Source organism: Bos indicus x Bos taurus, chromosome 8 (genome assembly GCF_003369695.1).
Source record: "Bos indicus x Bos taurus breed Angus x Brahman F1 hybrid chromosome 8, Bos_hybrid_MaternalHap_v2.0, whole genome shotgun sequence".
Taxonomy (NCBI): Eukaryota; Metazoa; Chordata; class Mammalia; order Artiodactyla; family Bovidae; genus Bos; species Bos indicus x Bos taurus.
Window position 1 is genome coordinate 59,951,182 of NC_040083.1, and position 20,655 is coordinate 59,971,836.

The 20,655-nt window shown below is 50.0% G+C and overlaps 2 protein-coding genes across 2 annotated transcripts; both read left to right on the top strand.

Moving 5' to 3' along the window:
* The first annotated feature begins 6,041 nt into the window (after positions 1–6,041).
* Positions 6,042–12,500, top strand: HRCT1 (histidine rich carboxyl terminus 1). Its single transcript, XM_027549647.1, has 2 exons — positions 6,042–7,231; positions 10,792–12,500. Exon 1 carries the CDS (start codon positions 6,250–6,252, stop codon positions 6,592–6,594), a length of 345 nt encoding a protein of 114 aa, XP_027405448.1. The 5' UTR covers positions 6,042–6,249; the 3' UTR covers positions 6,595–7,231; positions 10,792–12,500.
* Positions 10,916–12,500, top strand: SPAAR (small regulatory polypeptide of amino acid response). Its single transcript, XM_027549648.1, has one exon. It carries the CDS (start codon positions 11,132–11,134, stop codon positions 11,357–11,359), a length of 228 nt encoding a protein of 75 aa, XP_027405449.1. The 5' UTR covers positions 10,916–11,131; the 3' UTR covers positions 11,360–12,500.
* Positions 12,501–20,655: the final 8,155 nt, after the last annotated feature.

Below are 20,655 nucleotides of genomic sequence, written 5' to 3' on the forward strand. Positions count from 1 at the left end.
GGTCATGCTTGTTAGACACATGTGTGTTGGTCCGGTTCCTCACGTTTTCCTTCACAGCCCTCAGGAATACGGTGTCTTTTTTTCCTGCCCATTAGTAAGTACTCTTGTTAATTTTATTGTAAGACATTTTTTAATTTTTGTTGCTGATTTATTTGTTCTCTGAAATTTTGAATTAGTTATTCCTTTTATACAGGAAAGCACTGCTCTTTGTATTTTTATTTAAAACTTTTCTTCACTAAACTCTTGTTAGTGTGAATAGTTTTCCAGCATATTCTTTTAAATTTTCTACCTTTTATTTTATGCTCTTATTTAACTATACTAAGCTAAGTAAAAGTGGTGATAGGTAGCATGCTTGCTTGTTCCTGATTTTAATGGGAATGCCTGTGTTTTCATTAATCATGATATTGGCTATTGGTCTGAGATATTTTTCTTTTTAGTCACGTTAAGAAAGTATCCTATTTTTCTGTTCATTTGCAAAATTTATCAGGAATGCTTAGTGAACTTTATCAAATGTGTTTTTGCCATCTGTTGAGATGATTATATGGTTTTACTTTTTTCTTCTCTTTATTTAAGTAATTACAATAGATTTCTAAAATTATCAAACCACCTGACTTTCCTGGAACAAACTTTACTTGTTTATGGAGTATTAGTCTCTCAATATTCTGCTGGGCATATAAATATGTTATTTATTTTTTAGGATTTTGAGGTTTGTTTGCAGTGTTTTTGTACTGTGGTGAGGGTGTCTCAGGGTTATGCTAGTTGTATAAAGCAAATTATATACATTTAAAAAAATTTTTTAAGATTTCTTTCTTTCTCTAATCTTTGACACAGTTTAAACAGTTCCTGCTGTTTCTAGAATTATTCCCTTAATTCTTTTTATTATTTTTAAAATTGTGTTTGTTTATTTAAGGCTGTGCTGGGTAGTCACTGCTGCACGCTGACTTTCTCTTGCAGCGAGTGGGGCCACTCTCTAGTTGAGGCGCGTGGGTGACTCATGACTGGTTTCTGTTGTTCAGAGCGCAGGTCTTAGGTGCAGATCTGCAGTAGTTGCGGCACGTGGCCTCAGTAGTTGTGGTCCACAGGTTTAGTTGCTTCATGGCATGTAGGATCTTTCTGGAGCTGAACCCGTGTCCCCCGCATTGGCAGGTGGATTCTCAACCACTGGACCACCAGGGAAGTTTCCCCTTATTCTTTTTTAAAGTAGACTTTATTTTTTAGAGCAGCTTATATTCACAGCAAAATTGAATGGAAGGTAGAGAGAGTTTCCGTATACTTCCTGCCCCACATACAGATAGACTTCCCCACGATTAACATCTCTGTTTGTTACAATTGATGCACCGACACTGACAGAGCCCCAGAGTCCCTAGTTAACTTTAGGGTTCACTGTTGCTGCCGTACATTCTAACGGTTTACCAATGTATGATGACATATATCCACATTGTGATGACCTACAGAATAGTTTCTTTGACCTAAAAATCCTTTATGTTCTACTTATTCATCCTTTCCTCCTCACTCCCTCCTGGCAACCACTGATTCTTTGTCTCCACAGTTATGCCTTTTCCAGAATGTTATATAGTTGGAGTCACATAGTATGTAGCTTTTTCAGATTGTCTTCTTTCACTTAGTAATATATATTTAAGATTCCTCCGTGTCTATTCATGACTTGACAGCTCATTTTTCCTAGTGCTGAATAGTGTTCCATTGTTTGAATATACGTAGCTTTTCAATCCATTCACCTACTGAAGGGTATCTTGGTTGCTTTCAAGTTTTGGAAGTTATGAATAAAGCAGCTACAAACATCCATGTATAGGTGTTCGTGTGGACATACGTTTTACCTTTGGGTAAATACCAAGGAGTGTGATTACTGGATCAGCTTATAGAGTGTGTTTAGTCTTGTAAGAAACTGATAAACTCTTTCCAGAGTGGCCTACCGTTTTGCTTTGTTATATATTTTTTTCACATACACTTCTACTATTCAAATTTCACCTGGATATACCTTGCTGGTTTGGCTTGGCCTGGCCTCTTCAAATAGTTTGCCTAGTACTCAGGGCAACTTTTGATCAAAAGACAATGCTTCAGATAGGAAATTTTCTTTATTTCTTTAACAATTGTTTCTCCACAGGCTCTGTTCTCTACTTCTGGAATGTCTATTATACAAGAATGCAGTTGACCCTTAGACAACATGTATTTGAACTGCATGAATCCATTACACGTGTTTTTTTTTTCAGTACTAAATACTACAATACTACACAATGCATGGTTGCTTGACTCACAGGTAGAGAACCCCAGATATGGAGGGCCACCTACAAAGTTGATTTTCAACTGCCTGGGGGTTGGTGCCCCTGTCCCCCCACTGTTGTTTAAGGGCCAGCTGTGTTTCATTTCCTAGGCATTTCTTGCTTTAGTCTTTTTCAGAGTTATAGGGAAGGTTCTCAAAGCAGTCTTTCTTGATTTGGTTTTTAATTTGAAAGTAAGATTTTGCATATTTTTCCAAACTTGTATATGAATTGACTTTTTGAATATTATTTAGAACATAAATTTGGAAATTTTACTAAGTCTCTGTTTTCAAGATTTTAGCAACTCTTGTAATAAGGATACAATACCTTATATCTTTTTTTCATGTGTCTAGTAATTTTTCTTTATTTGTTCACTTTACAGAGGGACCTACCTAGATCTATGTTTGGGATTGGAATTTGAAGTGGTTCTAGAAAAGATTATGCAGATTATTTTCAAGCATATTGGTTCCAGGCCCACTTTTTAATGGTTTAGTTTTCTAGGTGGGGGCATCCAGTTGGCCATGATTAATGCATGGGAGGGCTCTTGAGAGAAGTTTGCTGCTGTGTTGGGCAACTTTGCTTTCAGGATTTATGGAGGCAGCTCAAGTTTAGCTGGAGGAGTGTCTCCTTTCTCTAAGTGAGCGTACAGGTTAGGAATCTTCTGACCAGTGTGTCTGCTTTTATGTGCAAACCAAATGTTGGGCTAAGTCTTGGCCAACTTATTTGCAAGCAGACACTTGTGCAGTTCCCAGCATCACCAAAATTACTTCCTGCCTGTGCCAACCTCACCCTAATGCATAGCCCTGGCATCTATCATGGGGCTTAGAGTGGCTCTGCTGGGGCAGCACCCCCGTCGGGCTTCCCAGGGATGCCCTTCCATAGTCAATACATCCACTGATCTGCTTCCATCTGCACTGTGTATTGCAGAGATTCCTTACACATTCTTGACCAGAATTTGGAACAGAGGAGAGTTAAGTGGATGGTTTCAAATTATGATCTATAAGCAAAGATCAGGGAACTATAGTTTTTGACAAGTCTGAATACAAAACTGGCTTATTTACAGTGTCACCACTAGGTGGTGCCACCAATTGGTGAAAACAATGGTTACTGTTGTGGGCCGACCAAAATCCACTTGCAGCTGGTACCAGCACAAGTTTGTGAGCTTTTAGGGAGCTTGTGTGTACTTGTGCATAAGTATGTGTACACATAGTTCTTGGTGCATGAATTTGCTTCAGTGCAATGTTGGTTTACAAGTGTTCACACGCATGCAAGTATATGCAGAGATTAGGGTTAGGGTGCACCTTCATATCATATCAAGAAGCTAATGATGTGAACTCCAAAAGGCTGCCCCATCAGCCATATGTATTGTCTGGAACTCTGTTCCCTCAGCTTGAAAGGCTGCTAGTGGAGTGTGCAGAAGCCCCAACCTTAAGGGAGAAATACAGTGACAACGCCACAGGAAAGTTTTTTCGGGGCAGGGAACCCACAGTCACATATCCTCTAAGGTCATCTGTCCTGCAGCCCCTCCAAGAAAGTCTCAGTCACTTGTAATATCCTGGAGGACCATGGTCTCAATATCTCCCTGAGTACCCAAAGCTTCAAATCAAATGCCCACATTAGGACTGCATCTTCTGTCCAGATAGTGAGTGACTCTGCACTTGAGAAAATAAATGTGGGGGTGGGGGTGGGGAAGGCCCCAAATCCCTTCCCCACCAGAGTCATCCATATCAGCACATCCTTTCCCTGTTATCACTATGGGCAGTCCCCAGCTGATCTCAGACTCTCACTCAGGAGACTGGCCCCCACTCCAGGAATCTTGCTGCCTTGATTACATGCTGTACAGAATAGCCCATGAGGCTGGGAAACTTAGACAAGCCTCTTCCCTTCTCTGGCATCAATTTCTCTAGCTCTCAGTGAGGGCTGAAGCTGTATGATTCCAAGGGGCCCTTTGTGCTGATGGGAGTTCTGCCAGTTGCAGGGCCTTGCCCTCCTCCCATGGCTGGTATGCAGTGGGAGTCTCCTTGGAGAAGCTCCCAAGTAGAAGAAAGTTCTGCTTGCCTTCCTCCTCCTTCCAGCAGACTTCCCTCCTTAACAGGCCCCCAGGGGAGGCAGTTGGCCTCCCAGGCCTCCAGAAGCTGCAGGAGGGAGTGCTCACTTGAGCATCATTAAAAGTTCAAGTGGCTTCCTCCCTCCACCCTGCACCCCATGGGGTGCATTAAACCCCAGGACTCATTAAACCCTCTGCCCCCAGAGCCCAATTTGGTTGAAGGGAATGTTTGATCTTTTCATCCAGAGGAGGTCTGAACTAAGGGTTTGGGGCCTCCCTGAGACAGCTCATTTTAGATCCAGGTCAGAGAGGGAGGGTCCCCAGAGGTCACCTCTTGCCCTGGCACTTTTCCAGAGGAGGAAACAGGCTGCAGGGAAGGGATGTGTCCAAGGTCACACAGGAGGCTTGCTGCTGGAAGCATTCCTCTGGGTGGCAGAGAGTTGAGCGGGGGCGGGGTGGGGGCTCTCTGTGGAGTGTCCCCAGGGAACTCATGGTCTCAGGATCGAGGTGCAGAGCTGTGGCTTTGGGAGAGACCCTGAAGCATGTGAGGAAGGCCTGTAAGAACAGCCTGACAAGCCCACAGTGGGAGGGGCTGCCTGGAAAGATAGCGAGCAACTGTCCCTGGCCCCCTGGCCATGTGGTGGGGTGGATAAGTGCTTATCTAGATGAACAGAGGGTTCTGGACTGGATGGGCAAAGGGATCTGCAACTGTTCAGGTCCTGCCTGCTCTGTGAATTTTCCCCCAGGCAGGAATGGTGTGTCTTGACTGTTGAGCGGGGAGGCTCGGATGGAGTGGAGAGCCTGCTGTGTATGGGCAGTTGAGCCTGTTGACTGGGAGCCAGGAAGCTGACCCTGGGGCCTGACCTCAGCGGCCACCTTCCTGCCTCCTGCAGCCCTACACTGACACCCGGCTCCCAGACCCAGCAGTACTGAGGATGCAGAGACAGTTGTTCAGCTTTCCTGCCTGCTGGGCTGGCCTGAGCTTCTGAAGTGTGAGGCAACTGCAGGACAGAACGTAACTCAGTCCCCGCGGCCTCTGTGGGCTGCAGGACAGGGAGCCGCAGTCTCTCAGATGACGCTCGGTCCCCCCAAGTCAGCCGGTCCAAACTCCACGGCCTTAATATCAGTGGCTTCCCTGGTGGCTCAGGTGGTAAAGAATCTGCCCGCAATGCAGGAGACTCAGGTTTGATCCCTGGGTTGGGAAGATCCCCTGGAGAAGGGAATGGAAACCCACTCCAGGATTCTTGCCTGGAAGATTCCATGAACAGAGGAGACTGGTGGGCCACAGTCCATGGGGTCGCAGCGTCCGATACGACTGAGTGACTTTCACTCACTGACTCAATATCAGTGGCAAACGTGTGTCAAGACCTGGTTTAAGTGCCTTATAAACACTAATTCCTTAAATCCTTAGAAAACCCTACTAGGAAATATACTCTAATGGGCCCTTTTACACATGAGGAAACTGAGGCAGAGGGTATAGGAAACTTGTGCACAATCACAAGCCTGGAGAGTCATGTGGTTCTAGAACCCACGATCTTAGCCGCTGTGCTGTACTGTCTCTAAGAGAGCAGGGCCCTGAGGCCCAGGGAGGGGACCGGGCTGGCCCAGTCACTTGGCTAGGTGGCAGGGATGCGGGCCCAGACTCTGATCTCTAGCCTCTGGGCTCTCCCCCTGCCCCGAGTCCCCTCCTTCCAGCTCCTCTCTCCCCACCTAGCCTCACTTGGGCCTCCCCAGAGTTAACAGTCGCTGGGCCTCCCCTCAGCTGGCAGCTCCAACCCAAAGAGGCTGCACCCACATTCCCTGGCTGCTCTCCAACCCACAGGAGCTGAGAAAACAAAGTCCAGTGACTGCGAGGGCCAAGCAGAGGCTGCTGAAGGGGAGGAAGCAGCGAGAAGCCACCAAGCGGAGGCCACTGTCAGCTCCCAGATGCTGGACCTCCTGGAGAGCACGACCCTCGTGGGCTTGATCATAGGCACTGCGGCGGCCTTTCTACTGCTGTTGCTGCTGCTGGCTGCCTGCTTGTACTCCAGACAGGAGGAGCCTGACGTGGAAAGGAACCGCCCCGCCGCAAGGAGAAACAGAATCAGGTGGGCCCAGCCTTGGATCTCCTCAGGCCGGGGCCATCTAGGACACTTGCACCATTTCCGTCATGCTGGCCATGTGTCTCACATGCCCCATGCGAACCTCCACCACCACCACCACCTCGCCCACCACCATGCCCACCATCATGCCGCCCACCACGCTGCTCGTGCCCACCGAGGCCACCATTGATGCCCGTGCAGGGCAACCACTGCCTTCCCTCCCATCACCAGACGAGTGGACCTGCCAATGCTCCCATGCAGAAGGGCACCTCCCTGCAGTGAACACCGGGTCCTGCTTGGGCTTCATCTACCTACTACGCCCAGTGTGCTGTGGAGGAGAACTGAGGAGCGCCAGGGCTGGCCCTGCACACACAGGAGGGTGCCAGGGCTGAGCACAGGGGGTGCTGGTGGTCCTTTGGGGGAAGACACCACCCTGTGACCTTAACTCCAAAGGGCACCAGAATGGACAGCCAGTCCGGTCGGTGCAGGTGTGCTGGTATGTGCAGATGTGCAGGTGTACCCTGCTCTCTCTCAATGACCAGGCCTCTGGCTGGCAAGGTAGCTGGGAGGGGCCCTGGCAATGCCCCTTTGTTTGAAGGAAGTCGTGAGGCTGCACAGTCAAGTCAGTGGTGCCTTAATCCAAGAAAATAAAAACCATTAAGAAGCTTTGTGAAGAGGCTCTTGATTGTAACTCAAGTGGGAGGGAGGGAATGGCCAGGGCTATTTCTGCCTTTCCCTGGACCTTCCTCTCTGACGGGAAGTGAATGTCTGAGTGGGCCCTGCCGTGGGGGAGACTGGACGGCTGTGCTGGGCTCCGTGGACAATAGGTGAGAAGGCCTGGGGCCTGAGCTCTGACGGTGGGGCATGGTTAGGGTTTGCAGGCAGCCCTGCACAGACAGGGCTCTCTGTGTACCGGTGGGGCTCAGAGAGAAGGAGCGAGGCCATCCAGGCTCGCCCCCAGGGCTCTTTCCGGTCCACCTCTAGGGCAGACTATGCTCTGGGCCTGAAGAAGCCCCCTGCGTGGCTGTGCTGAATGAATGTTTCTTTGGTAAACTGGTCAGGGTTTCTGATCCAGATGTTGCGTCTCAGCCAGACTGACGCCACCAATGCGTGCGTGTGTGTGTGTGTGGCTGGCTGGAGTCTGTGTGTATGGCTGTGAGGTTAGGAGGGACGATGTGGTGCTGGGTGGCCCTGGGAGAGGGCTTGCCTCCTCGGAGTCTCAGTTTCCCCTTCCCTAAGATGAGATAGGTGACAGACACTTCTTGCCAAAGCCTGCTCCCAGCTACCCCAGAGCAGCTGATGGAATTCTGCAGCCAGGACGGAAATCTAGTTCTGAGGCCTTCAGTGAGGAAGGAAGTCCTGTGAACTGGGGTGGGGAGTGTGGGGGAGAGGCTTGAGGGCCAGGCGAGGTGGTGGGGAGGGGCCGGAGAACAGGCCATAAAGTCAGGGGCCTCGTGACTGACTCACTGGAACAGAATGTCCTGTTTCTTTTCTATTTCCCGGTGGATTCTCTATGAGGCCTAGGGTGGGAGGCAGGGAGAGGGAGGCAAATTCACTGATAGCAGGGCCAGATTTCAGGCTTGGGAAAGAGGATCCAGGGTCTATAGCACTCTTTGAATCTGCCTCCCCTCCCTTACCCCTATGGTTGCCCTTAGTTCATCCCTGATCTGGATTTCTGCCACAACCCCTCCAAGTCTGCGCGCCTCCAGCCCTGCCACTTTGCGAAGCCTCTGCACACTGCAGCCTCCTCATTGCCCTTGGGACCAAGTCTCTGCCTCTTGGCTGGCCACCCAAGGCCCCCGTTCTGATTCCTGCCTACTCCTGTTCCTTTTTTCCTGTCCACGCTGCTCCAGTCCTCAGGCTCAGAAAACACCTTGCACGTTCCCCTCTCTGTGTCTTTGCCCAAGAAGAATTTGTCATTCACTCCTATGGGTTTCTAATTGATTATTATTGTTGTTGTTGTCATTTCTGCTGGTGCACTCAAATCTCTTTCCCTAGAGATTCAAAGGCCCCTGTCCTCCTAGATTAGAGAACTCTTGAGGGCCACCCCATGCCCAAGTGTGGAACCAGCCCACATGACAGATGCTCGAGAAAGGTTTCCAGAGCTTCATGCTCTCTGGAAAAGTAAATGTACTTGGAATCATCACTGCCCAAAACTTAGGGCCTGAGGGCTTCCAAGTATAGTAGTGGGGCATTGCAGGGATTAGTCCTTTAAGCTTCTAGGGCCTTGCTGAGAGAGCTCCTGCCTTAGTACCCCATCTGCTCAGTGTTGAGGTGTGTGGAGGTCAATAGCCTGCTGGCCTGGACCTCCCTCATCCCTCTGCAGAGCCCGATGTGAGCCTTGGATGGCCTGCCTTTCCTATGTGCGGCCTCGAGCATCCTCTGGGAGGACCAGGATGCTTGCCATCACCTTCCCCTTCTTAATGTAAATGGAATCTATGAAGGACTTCTCTGGTGGTTCAGAGGTTAAAACTCCGTGCTTCCACTGTAGAGGGTGATGGTTCGACCCCTAATGGGTAACTAATATCCCACATGCCATGTGATAAGGCCAATATCACATATATATATATATATATGTAATATGAATATATATATTTATATGTGTGTGTGCATGTATATGTATATGGAATATGGAATGTATGGGCCACAGTCTTTTCTCTTACCAGTTGACAGTGATGGATGCTGGGAGGACAGATCTATGTTTAAGTGGTAGACATCTTTCGGAGCCCCATTGTGTCTGGGGCTCATGGATAGGGGCTGTTTGTCATAAGATTACAAAATCCACAAGAAAAGAAAATATCTGGAGAAACCCTTAGGACAAGAAGTCCCCCTGGTGCCCTCCACCTCCCAAAATGACTGACATTGATAATTCAATCTGAAACCATAGGCCCCACAGAGTGGTTCATCATTTTTCCTGACCCCTGCTTCTGGTCACTCCAGTTAATACAAGTAATTCAAGATGTCCAGCTTTCTGTTGCAGCCCCAGCTGGCTCTGGGCTCCTCCTCTGTGTGGGTTGTCCAGTTATCTTAGAAAGGGGAAGAGAGAGAATTTGGCAGAGTATCGTTTACTCCAAATAATCACTCTCCCATTCTGTGCATAAGCAGTTTCCTAACACTAGTACCAAAGAAAGTTCACTGGGCCTTGAAGAAATTGAAAAGGATCCAGGCTGTGTGGCCCTGGGCTAGTCCTTGGCCCTCTCTGGGTCTTCACACTCTGATCAGTAAATCTATAGAAAGAGACAATTGCCCTGTGGAGTGGTGGTACCTGGAGAGAGCTCTGAACTAGGAGAAAAAGAAGGGAAGCCCCTCCTTGGCTACTTGGTGCTCTAGTTATCACTGCTAATAGCAATAGGCCATGGGCTAGGACTATCCCTAAAATGGGGACAATGCTACTTCACAGTGTTGCTGGAACCATTATATAAGATAGTGCCTGGCTGTGTCTGATACCTGAAATTATTGTCTGTTATGACACCCTTTCTCAGGGTTTGGATGAAGTATGGTTAATAATTCAGCCTCCTTTCTGGAAGTGGTGGTGGTCTTAGGAGGTGCTGGCTGTGGAAAGGCTGAGATCAAGTGAGGATGGGAGACAGAGTGGCCCGGATCTGGCTCACCCCTGCTCCCCTGACCCAGTGAAGCAGAGAGCTGGCAGGGGGCAGGGCTGGAGTGGCATGGGTGTACATGGGGGGTGGGGTGAGTGCAGTCACCAAGGGGGCCGGCAGCTGTGCAGGTCCTGGGCCCTCACTCACAATTGGAGGAAGGAATTCAGGAAGTGCTCACAGCTGCTCAGACATCTCAGAGCTTCGTCCCAGGCAGCACCAAGGCTGAGGCACCCAGGGATGAGCGTTCCATGGCCTGGGCCCTGGGGTAGCCATCAGGTCAGGAGACCCCGGCACTGCATACAGCCACAGCTGCCCCTCTGGAAGCCCGGGGTAAGTTTTCACAGCACCTGAGTGTGAGCAGCAGGCACGAGAAGGCAGCAAGTTGGGGGGGGGGGGCAGAGAATGGGACTAAGGAGCCCTCAGGAGTTACTGAAGGGCTCAGGTATCCCACCCGGAGAGTGACCTGCCCCATCTAAACAGCACTCTCCCAGTATGTGCAGAAAAGGAGGCCAATGAGACGGGCGCTCGTGGTGACCCTGTGTCTGGTTCAGAGCTGACATTGCCTCCTCCCCTCCTTCGGGGGAGAGGTTCGAGAGTCAGCAGTGGGGCTGATTCAAGGACTGATCTAAGGTTCCTCCAAGGGAGGAGCCTGGGCTCATCCCGGATCCACAGGAGGAGGAGTGTTGTGTCTTTCGTCCGAGTGTACAAACACTCCTGAAATCCGTAGGCGTCACCAGAGGGCTGAGCGGGGCTCCCTCTGAACAAAGACTTCTGCGCTCTCCTTCCAGCTTCCGCATCCAAGAAGTCTTGAGCTTACGTCTTTCAGGACAGCGCTTCTTCCAGAGCTGCCAGTGGAGTTGCCCACGGCTCTTGGAAGCCTGGCCCAAGGCTGAGAAAACAGTGACAGAGACCCAGTGAGGTCGAAATAGAGCCGTGTGGGGTGCCCAACAGCCCAGAGTGGGTACCAGCCAGGGCCTCAGACCAGTATCTCCTTAGAAGACCACAGGGAGAGCAGCCGGAGGAGCAAGGGTACCTGCCATCACCAGCAGCTCCTCGCTTCAGATGGGGAGCGAATGAGGTCCAAAACACACCCTGGGTTGCTCAGTGGGTTAGTGGCCATACGGGGCCATGGAAACAGCAGTGATTGGAGTGGTGGCTGTGCTATTCGTGGTCACCGTGGCCATCACCTGTGTCCTCTGCTGCTTCAGCTGTGACTCAAGGAGCCAGGATCCTCAGGGGGCCCCGAGCCCCAGCTTCACAGTAGCCACGTTTCGCAAGGAGGCTTCTCTCTTCACTGGGCCAGATCACAATGCTCAGCCAGTGGCAGGTGCCTGGGACTTCTGGACCTTCATGTGAAATATACCAGCCCCCCAGGATTTGCTCTTGTTGTTTAGTCGCTCAGTCGTGTCCAACTCTTTGTGACCCCATGGATTGTAGCCTGCCAGATTCTGCTGTCCGTGGAATTCTCCAGGCAAGAATACTGGACTGGGTAGCCATTCTCTTCTGCAGGGGATCTTCTTGACCCAGGGACTGAAGCCAAGTTTCCTGTATTAGCAGGCGGATTCTTTACCATGAAGCCACCAGGAAAGCCCAAGATTTCCTCTGCTGCTGGTCAGACTCCTCTTCCCCCAGCAAGCCTTCTCTGGTGACCCACTCCTCCAGCCTGGCATTTCTGTCCCATCCAGCCTGTATCCAGCAGACTCCTGGCCCATCCTATCCTGGTTTGCCATGCCCTCCAGCCTGGGAGATCTATGGTGATGGGACCAGGTAGGAGTTAGCTCTGACCCCTGAGAGTTCAGCTGGACCCTACCCACAGGGTGGGGCTTACGAGAGGTTGAGAGTGAGTGACCAGGCAATATTGGATGGCATGGTGGGCCAGCTCTTCTGATCTACAAGGTGCAGTGAAATATCACTGGACTTTATTGTGAAAAGAGTGTTGATTATCTCAAGTTGTCCCTGTGAAACTGGTTCTATTGCCACCAGAGGAAGCAGCGCCCTCAAGTGGACAGTTTTAGAAACCACTTTTTATCTCTCAAGTGAGTCATTTTGCTATTTGCCTGCGCATGTACTGCAGAGCCCACTTCTGAGACCTGCCTCCTACCTGTTACCTGAAATCCGCCCTGAAATTCTGAAACCAAAGGGCTGCTTCCTGGGAACTGGCGATTCATTTGAAAATGCATATCCTTTTATGGGTCTCCCAAGAATCGGGGCTGGGAAACCACAAAAGGAAACAAAGAAAAAAAGTCACAGAAAGTACCAGATGTTTTATTAATAGGAAAGCCAGAAAGAAGACTTTGAAACATATTTGCATGAGACTTTGTTTCTATATTCTTATGGGTCACTTCTATTCTTAGAGACTGTGACTTGCATCACTCAAGAATGATGGAAAAATCACCAACTGAAAGGTAATTTCGAATAAGTTAAAATGTTATATTATGTTGACAGTATGTAACAAAGCTCTTGTTTGCATCACAAATAAAGAGATGTTCTGCTTTTATTTATGGAAGAGCCGTTTTCTCTGTACCCATGAAATGCATGCCAGACCATATTTAGCAAATTGTTTGAAGGATGCAGAATTGAGTCTCCTGACTCATGTCTCCATCCAGCACTGAAGGAATGACTCTCCCAGGACCTGCCGTTGAAGGGAGCAGGACTGACCTAGAGAGGAGGTCTGGTCCCTAAGGGTGCCTGGATGGGCCACCCTGGCCATGTGGCTGCCATAGAAGGACTCGCAGAGAGAGATGCTTGGGGCTGTGAAGGTGCAGAGGTGTAAGGAGCCAGGGAGAGAGTCAGGCTGGTGGAGAGGGGTGAGTATGGCAAGGGGAGAGGCACAACACAGGGAGGGCCTGGAGCGCCTAAGGACCCTGTATCGGTCTCTCTGGACCCTAGAGCCCGCAAGCAGAGCCTTCACAGATGCATGTGGAGCGCTACAGGGAGGACCCGGAGGGCCTCAGCGGAGTGGAGTGAACGGTTCGGTTCACGTTCTCTGAAAGCGAAGCCCAGACAGAGTTTGGGGTGTGAGATGTTTGTAGGGATCAACAGCTGTGAGGGGAAGGAGGGGGAAGCAGGATTAGATAGAGGAAGGAGTCAAAGATGATGCAGGCCCTTAATATCCCCCCATCTTTGCTCTTCTCTGGGTGCCCCCACCCCCTGAGGTTTGACCTCAGGCAAAGTGGCTCTGGAGCAGAGGCTGGCCCTGAAGTCCTTCCTTGGAGGGGTCCTGTGTGGCACGTCTCCACAGGAGCTCAGCAGTGGCCTGTTCTCAGAGTTGGGTGAGGGTGTCCAGGCAGAGAGAAACACCGGGCACAGGAGCTCCAGGTGGGCAGAGCTGGTGGTACAAGGCCTGGGAGGAGACAAGAGCGGGCCTCAGCCTCTCTCTGTCCTCAAGCAGAGTTAGCTCTGCTGGAGATCCAGCACCTTCAGCTGGACCCAAGTGTCAGAACCCTGGGTCCAGGGCTTTGCCTCTGTGTGGTGTGGTCACATTCTTCCCTGAGTCCATGGAGGAAGGGTCTGTAGGCTGGACTCAGCTCTGAGAACAAGCAGTGGTGAGGGGACAGCCTCGCTCTGTGGGTGGGCAGTCTGTCAAGTCCCAAGTTCTCATGTGCTCACTCACTCATCCACCCACCTACCCACCCATCTGTCCATCTGTCCACTTACTCCACCTACTTGCTGAGCCTTACTTCCTTACCTACTCATGCATTCATTCATTCATTCCATCACTCATTCACTCCTCCATTTAATAAACACTGGCTGAGCACCGACTGTGCACCAGGCCCCACCCAGGGAATGTGAAAGTCACCAAGACCCAGTCCCAGCAATCGATGAACACCCAGTTTAGTCATCTGGACAAGGGTGCTCAGGGGAGAGAGAGCTGGGAGTCCCCGGGGAACCCGGGAGGAGGTGATCTTTGAGTTGGACTTGAAGAAAAGTAGGCACTTCAACAAGAAGAGTTTGGGGGAGGGCCCCCCAGAGGGACTGGCAGGATTGGAGACTCAGAGAATGTGTGCGGCAGGGCGTAGGGGGTCAGATTGAGTGGGGGCCAGGAGACGAAACACAGCCAGCTCCTGTGGGAACCCCTTATTGCCACACTTGTCCAGTATGTTTCTGGGCAAGCGAAGGCAACGAAGAGGCAGCCTGGCTTGTTAGTCTGGGCAGGAGAAGTCTTTCCCAGCACGCACACATGGGCACTGCAACCTGCCGTTGCTACAGGGGAGTGGTGGCTTCTGCAGTAAGAGCTGGAGGAAAGGTCCCGGGAGACTCAGAGGGTGGCCAGCACTGCGCGCAGGTGGAGCTGAGGGCTAGGGAGAGGATGTCCCAGGAAAGCAGGGCATTTGAGAAAGGCAGGCAGTCAGGCCAGCACCCTGGAGCTGGCTGACAAGAGGGAGAGGGGACCAGGAGGAGAAGCTAGAGAAGGGGCAGGAAGGTTGGGAGTAGGGTTCCAGATTTAGCAAATAAAAATATAGGGCATCTGGTTAATTTTAATTTCAGGTAGACAACAAATAATTTTTAGTATACACACGTCCCAGGCAGTACTGGGGATATACTTACACTAAAACATTACTCGTTGTCTATCTGAGGCTTAGATTGAACTGGGGTGTCCATATTTTGTCTGGCAATCCTACGAAGGAGGGAGTGGTTCTCAGAGAGGGGGATTAACTGGCTGAAGCTTCAGGGAGGTGAAGGTGAGCATCTGGAAGAGGCCTCAAATTTTGCAATGGACTGTCGACAATGACCTTGGTGAGAACAGCTTGAGTGGAGTGAAGGGAGCAGCCCTATGGGCAGTGTGCAAGTGTACACGTGTCTGCAGTGTGTGTGTGTGTTCAGGTGAGTGTGTGTGTTCACGTGTGTGTGTGTGCTCAGGGGCAGTGGAGTCAGTGGGAGCTGAGTCAGCAGAGGATAAGGACTGAAGATAATCTGAAGGGAAGAAGGGCGATGTATTGTGGCCCGAGGGGCATGGCCTTGAAGGAGAGTTTATTATTGGTGTTTTTAAGCAGGGGAGGGAGGTTGAGCATGCGGAAGACCTGAAGGAGAAGGATTGCAGAGGGAGACAGTGACAATTTTCAGCAAGGAGGAGCCCCACGGAAGGGGTGGGGTGGGAGTCAAGGAGTCAGGCAAGTGGGGGCAAGGGAATGCTGCTGGAAAAGATGCTCAAGAGTACGGGTAAACGCTCATGTTGTGTGTGTGGTGGGGGAGGAGGGAGATGAGGGCATCATGCCAGATGGTTTGTTTACTCGGTGAAGCAGGAGCATCTGCTCAGAGATGGGTTTGGGGACCTGAGGTCAAGGAGAGCCTGGACTGATGACCCAGAGCAGAGAGGAGCAGCCGTCCTGCTGTTCTCACGTGAGGAGTATGTGTGTGGCATCTCTGTGTGTATGCTGTATGGTGTGAGTGTACATGTTGTGTGGTATGTATGTTGTGCATGTGTGCATGTTGTGTGGTGTGTATTTATGTTGTGGTGTGTGTTGGCCTGAAGTGCTCTGCCCTTTCACCCAGGGCAGCCCATCATGTAAAAAGGGGGTGGGGAACTCTGTAACAGGCCAGCATGAAGCACCTCTGGAGACGGAGGAGACGGCAATGTAAGGACAGAAGCTAAAGCTGGTACCAAGAGGCTGGCAAGACTGGGAGTGTTCACTTGGTGGCAGCAAGGGAAGGGGCTGCTCAAGGTCACCTGGAAACCTGGGCAGAGCTGCATTTGAACCCCCGTCTCTTAGTCTCCAAATGCAGCATTCTCTCTGTTCATTCAGTTACTTATTGTTGTTCAGTCGCTCAGTCGTGTCTGACATTTTGCAACCTCATGCACTGCAGCACTCCAGGCTTCCCTGTCCTTCACTATCTCCTGGCACTTGATCAAACTCACGTTCATTGAGTCGATGATGTCATCCAACCATCTCATCCTCTGTTGCCCCCTTCTCCTTTTGCCTTCAATCTTTCCCTGCATCAGGGTCTTTTCCAATGAGTTGGCTCTTTGTATCAGGTGCGCTTCAGCATCAGTCCGTCCAGTGAACATTCAGGGTTGATTTCCTTTAGGATTGACTGGTTTGATCTCCTTGAAGTCCAAGGGACTCTCAAGAGTCTTCTCCAACACCACAATTCAAAAGCATCAGTTCTTCAGTGCTCAGCCTTCTTTATGGCCCAACTCTCACATCCATACATGATTAGTGGAAAAACCATAGCTTTGACTCTATGGGCTTTTGTGGGCAACGTGATGTCTCTACTTTTTTAATATGGTGTCTGGGTTTGTCTTAGCTTTCCTTCCAAGGAGCAAGTGTCTTTTAATTTCATGGCTGCAGTCACTGTCTACAGTGATTTTTTTCCTATTTATTGGACTTTTACTGGGTACCAGGCATTATGCTTTTTATCCAACCTCTCTTCGATGCTCACTGTGATCCTATCATAGTAAACGCTGTGATGAGCATCTTTTCCAGCAGCAGATCAGATCAGGTCAGATCAGTTGCTCAGTCATGTCCGACTCTTTGCGACCCCATGAATCGCAGCACGCCAGGCCTCCCTGTCCATCACCAACTCCCGGAGTTCACTCAGACTCACGTCCATCGAGTCAGTGATGCCATCCAGCCATCTCATCCTCTGTCGTCCCCTTCTCCTCTTGCCCCCAATCCCTCCCAGCATCAGAGTCTTTTCCAATGAGTCAACTCTTCGCATGAGGTGGCCAAAGTACTGGAGTTTCAGCTTTAGCATCATTCCTTCCAAAGAAATCCCAGGGCTGATCCCACCATTTCCATTTTATAGTTGAGAGACCTGAGTCCCCACTGCGGGGTGCTCTCGAACAGTGCCTCCCAGTGCTGCTGGAACCTGCAGGCACAAAGCTAACCCGCCCTCTCCGTAAACGGGGCTGGAACTCTCCCCCGACCCATTTCATATCTTTAGGATGAAGGGAAGGCAGGAACACCAGGGGTTGGATTTACCCTGGGTTTTCCTGGACAAAAGCCTTGCACGCACATGCCCCACCTGGATCTGTCTTTGAAGAGGATGCGGTCTTTGCCATATACACTTTAAAGGGGCAGCCCATGAAACCTCACCCCAGATAACTCTGCTGAAGGTTGCACTTCCGGGTTAACCGACCTGAGCCCCGGGCTGCCCCGCCACCGCCTCCCTGCTGTATGGACTATGTCTCTCCGTGCCCAGGTCTGCCCCAGGACAAAGGGCCAGAGAACCCTGCTCTGCTCCACCCAGCTCTGTCTCCCCTCTGCCCCCACCACTCGCTAGCTGGGCTCCAGCCAGGTGTAGAGGAGGTGAGAGTCTTATCCCCTTGTCTAGAGGTTGTACCAGAGAGGGAAGAGCCTGGAAACCCAGCTGTCAGGAGCCCCTGCCCCCACCCCCCGACCCGACCCCCCGCCCTTCCTCCACAATCCTGGCCCGCCACCAGCCTGGTGTTTCTCTCTGGAACACACTGGATTCTGGAATCAGGAGTCCCTGAAATAACATGTTTTCCGGAAAAGTACCTTCCTTAAAGGAAACCACTTGTTCCAAGGAATTGAAAAGGGTCATTGTGCGCTGCCAATTCCCGCTCCCCTCAGGACATGACACTTGAAAAGACAGACACGGCTACACACACACACACACAGACACTCTCTCAGATGCATTCATCCAGTGCGTTTGTAAGAGTGAAAGTTAGGAGTGGGCTCAAATACCAATCAGAGGAGGCTGGTGGGGCAAATCCTAGCAGAGACACATCAGACACTAGGCAGGTATAAAAACAATGAGGTAAATTGAAACCCATTACCATGAAAGGGCATTTATCATACATCAGTAAGTAAAAAGTAGAGGGGATTAAAGAACTATAAATGTGCCCTGTGGCAAAATTCAATTTCTGTTAAAATACACTTGGATGCAAAGAAGAATGGATGGATAGTGACATGCCCAGGTGCTAACTAGTGATTGTCTCCAGTTGGTGGGGCTGCTTATGTGTTTCAGGTTTTTCCTTTTTGTCTATCTGTATTTCCTGTGATCAGTGGTTTGCTTTTGAATAAGAAAAAGCAAGAAACCAACAAAGGAAAAGAACAAAATAAATTTTTCTAAGTTAAAAAGTGAACCAACTTCAATCTGAGAAGGAGATATAAAAATCCAATCAAACACAGACATATAATGGTGACAAATTCTCAGGACAGACAGACACACAGACACATTCTGCCTAATTCACATGGTTGAGGTAGATAAGGCAGAGGAGTAGGGAGATGGTTGCTAAGTTTCTAGAAAACTCTGGGATCTGGATGTGAGGGTGACTGCAGGAACTTCAGGGACTGAGAGGGGCGTTTAGGTGGGTTTGGGAGGGTAGAGGGAGCATCCTGGGACTCAGCCGAGCCTTGGCTACATACCTACCTACCTTCTGCCTCCTGAGATAGCACATGGATCCTGATCCCAGGTCTCCAGTTCAGGCAAGGCTGTGAACTTGCCAAGGCAGCTCCCCACCCCTGCCCCCTCCTGGCTCCTCCCCACCTTGCTGTATACGGAGATAAGAGGGCCCACTGCTGGGAAGGGCTGCCCCAGTTGTTCAATTGCTCAGTCGAGTCTGACTCTTTGTGACCCCGTAGACTGTAGCACTCCAGGCTTCCCTGTCCTTCACCATCTCCTGGAGTTTGCTCAAACTCACGTCCATTGAGTCGACGATGCCATCCAGCCATCTCATCCTCTGTTGCCCCCTTCTCCTCCTGCCCTCAAGCTTTCCCAGCATCAGAGTCTTTTCCAAAGAGTTGGCTCTTTGCATCAGGTGGCCAAAGCATTGGAGCTTCAGCTTCAGCATCAGTCCTTCCAATGAATATTCAGGGTTGATTTCCTTTAGGATTGACTGGTTTGATCTCCTTGCTCATATACCTGGAAAAGGGAATTACAGTTGCTGGTGGAATTACAGTTGCTAATTAGTTGCCCTTAAAATAAGATTATTCTGGGTTATCCACATGGGCCCAGTGAAATCAAAATGGTCCTTAACTGTGGAAGAGGGAAGTCTGAAAAGCAGGTCAGAGTGATGTGATATGAAAAAGACCCCAAGATGGAAGGGGGCCACCAGCTAAGGAATGAGGACAGCCTCTAGAAGTTGGAAAGGAAAAGACAAGGAAACAGACTCCCTCCTAGAGTCCCAAGTGTTTCAGGAATGAGAGTGGGGCGAGAGAAGATGGTCACATCCCAGGTCACGTCCGACCAAGTCCCTGGGATGGCTGTCAAATGTGGGTTCTTGGTTCACACAGGAAAGCATTCAAGAGCAAGCCATAGTAATGAGAAAGAAGATTTATTGAGGGAAGAAACACACTCCATAGACAGAGTGTGGGCCACCTAGGAAGGCAAGAGAGGCACCCGGGTATCGGGTTGTCATTTTTTATAGGGGTGGGTAATTATATAGGCTGGGCTTCCCAGGTGGCGCTACTGGTAAAGAACACGCTGGCCAAGGCAGGATACATAAGAGACTCAGGTTTGATCCCTGGGTCAGGAAGATCCCCTGGAGAAAGCCATGGCAACCCACTCCAGTATTCTTGCCTAGAGAATCCTTTGGACATAAGAGCCTGGTGGCCTGCTGTCCATAGGGTCACACAGAGTTGGACACGATTGAAGCGACTTAGCATGCATGCATGCATTGGAAAAGAAAATGACAACCCACTCCAATATTCTTGCCTTGAGAATCCCAGGGACAGAGGAGCCTGGTGGGCTGCTGTCTATGGGGTCACACAGAGTCGGACACGACTGAAGCAACTTAGCAGCAGCAGCGGCAGAAGCAACTGAGTATGCAGGCAATTGTATAGGCTAATGAGTGGGAGGAATATTCCAGCTATCTTGGGGAAGGGGTAGGGATTTCCAGGAATTGGGTCAGTGCCCACTTTCTGACCTTGTGTAGTCGTCCTTGGAACCATCATGGTGTCTGGGGTGTGCCAATATGCTACAGCGAGTGTACTGAGGCTCAAGCTCAGATCCACCATCTTGGAGCTAGTTGAGGTCATTCTTTTGCCCTGCTGCCTTCCTCCCTCACAGGTATTAGAGCTGAAGAAGGCTGTTGGGCTCCAGGCATAGATGGGATGGACTACTTTAGAGAAAAGGATGAGAAGACAGAAATCATACTTCTCAAATGAGCGGGGTGAGAGGGACAGCGTGGTGACTGCCAGGTTGTGCTAGGTATTATGTGATGTGCACCCCCAGGAATCCCACTCCTATCCTATGGAAACAGTGAAGCATGCTAACAAGGACAATCAACAGAGAAATATATGAATATAAGTGAGGGATTGAAAGTCACTCAGTCATGTCTGTCTCTTTGCAACCCTATGGATTGTAGCCCACCAGATTCCTCTGTCCAAGGAATTCTCCAGGCAAGAATAGTGGAGTGGGTTGCTATTCCCTTCTCCAGGGGATCTTCCCAACCCAGGGATTGAACCCGGGTCTCCTGCATTGCAGGCAGATTCTTTACCACCTGAGCCACCAGGTAAGCCTATATTAATATAAACAAAGCCACAAAATGGGATAATAGTCCTTGCAAAATGTACTGACTTGGAAACTGCCTATTATAAATAGAGAAACAAAAGTAAGTTATAGAAGGTTCTTATAAGAAGAAAAGGGGAGCAAATAAACAAATATCCTTTCTTCCTAAGGGAAAAAAACCAAAAAACTCCTAAATTACACATATGTTTGTATGTTTGTATAAACACAGAGAAAAG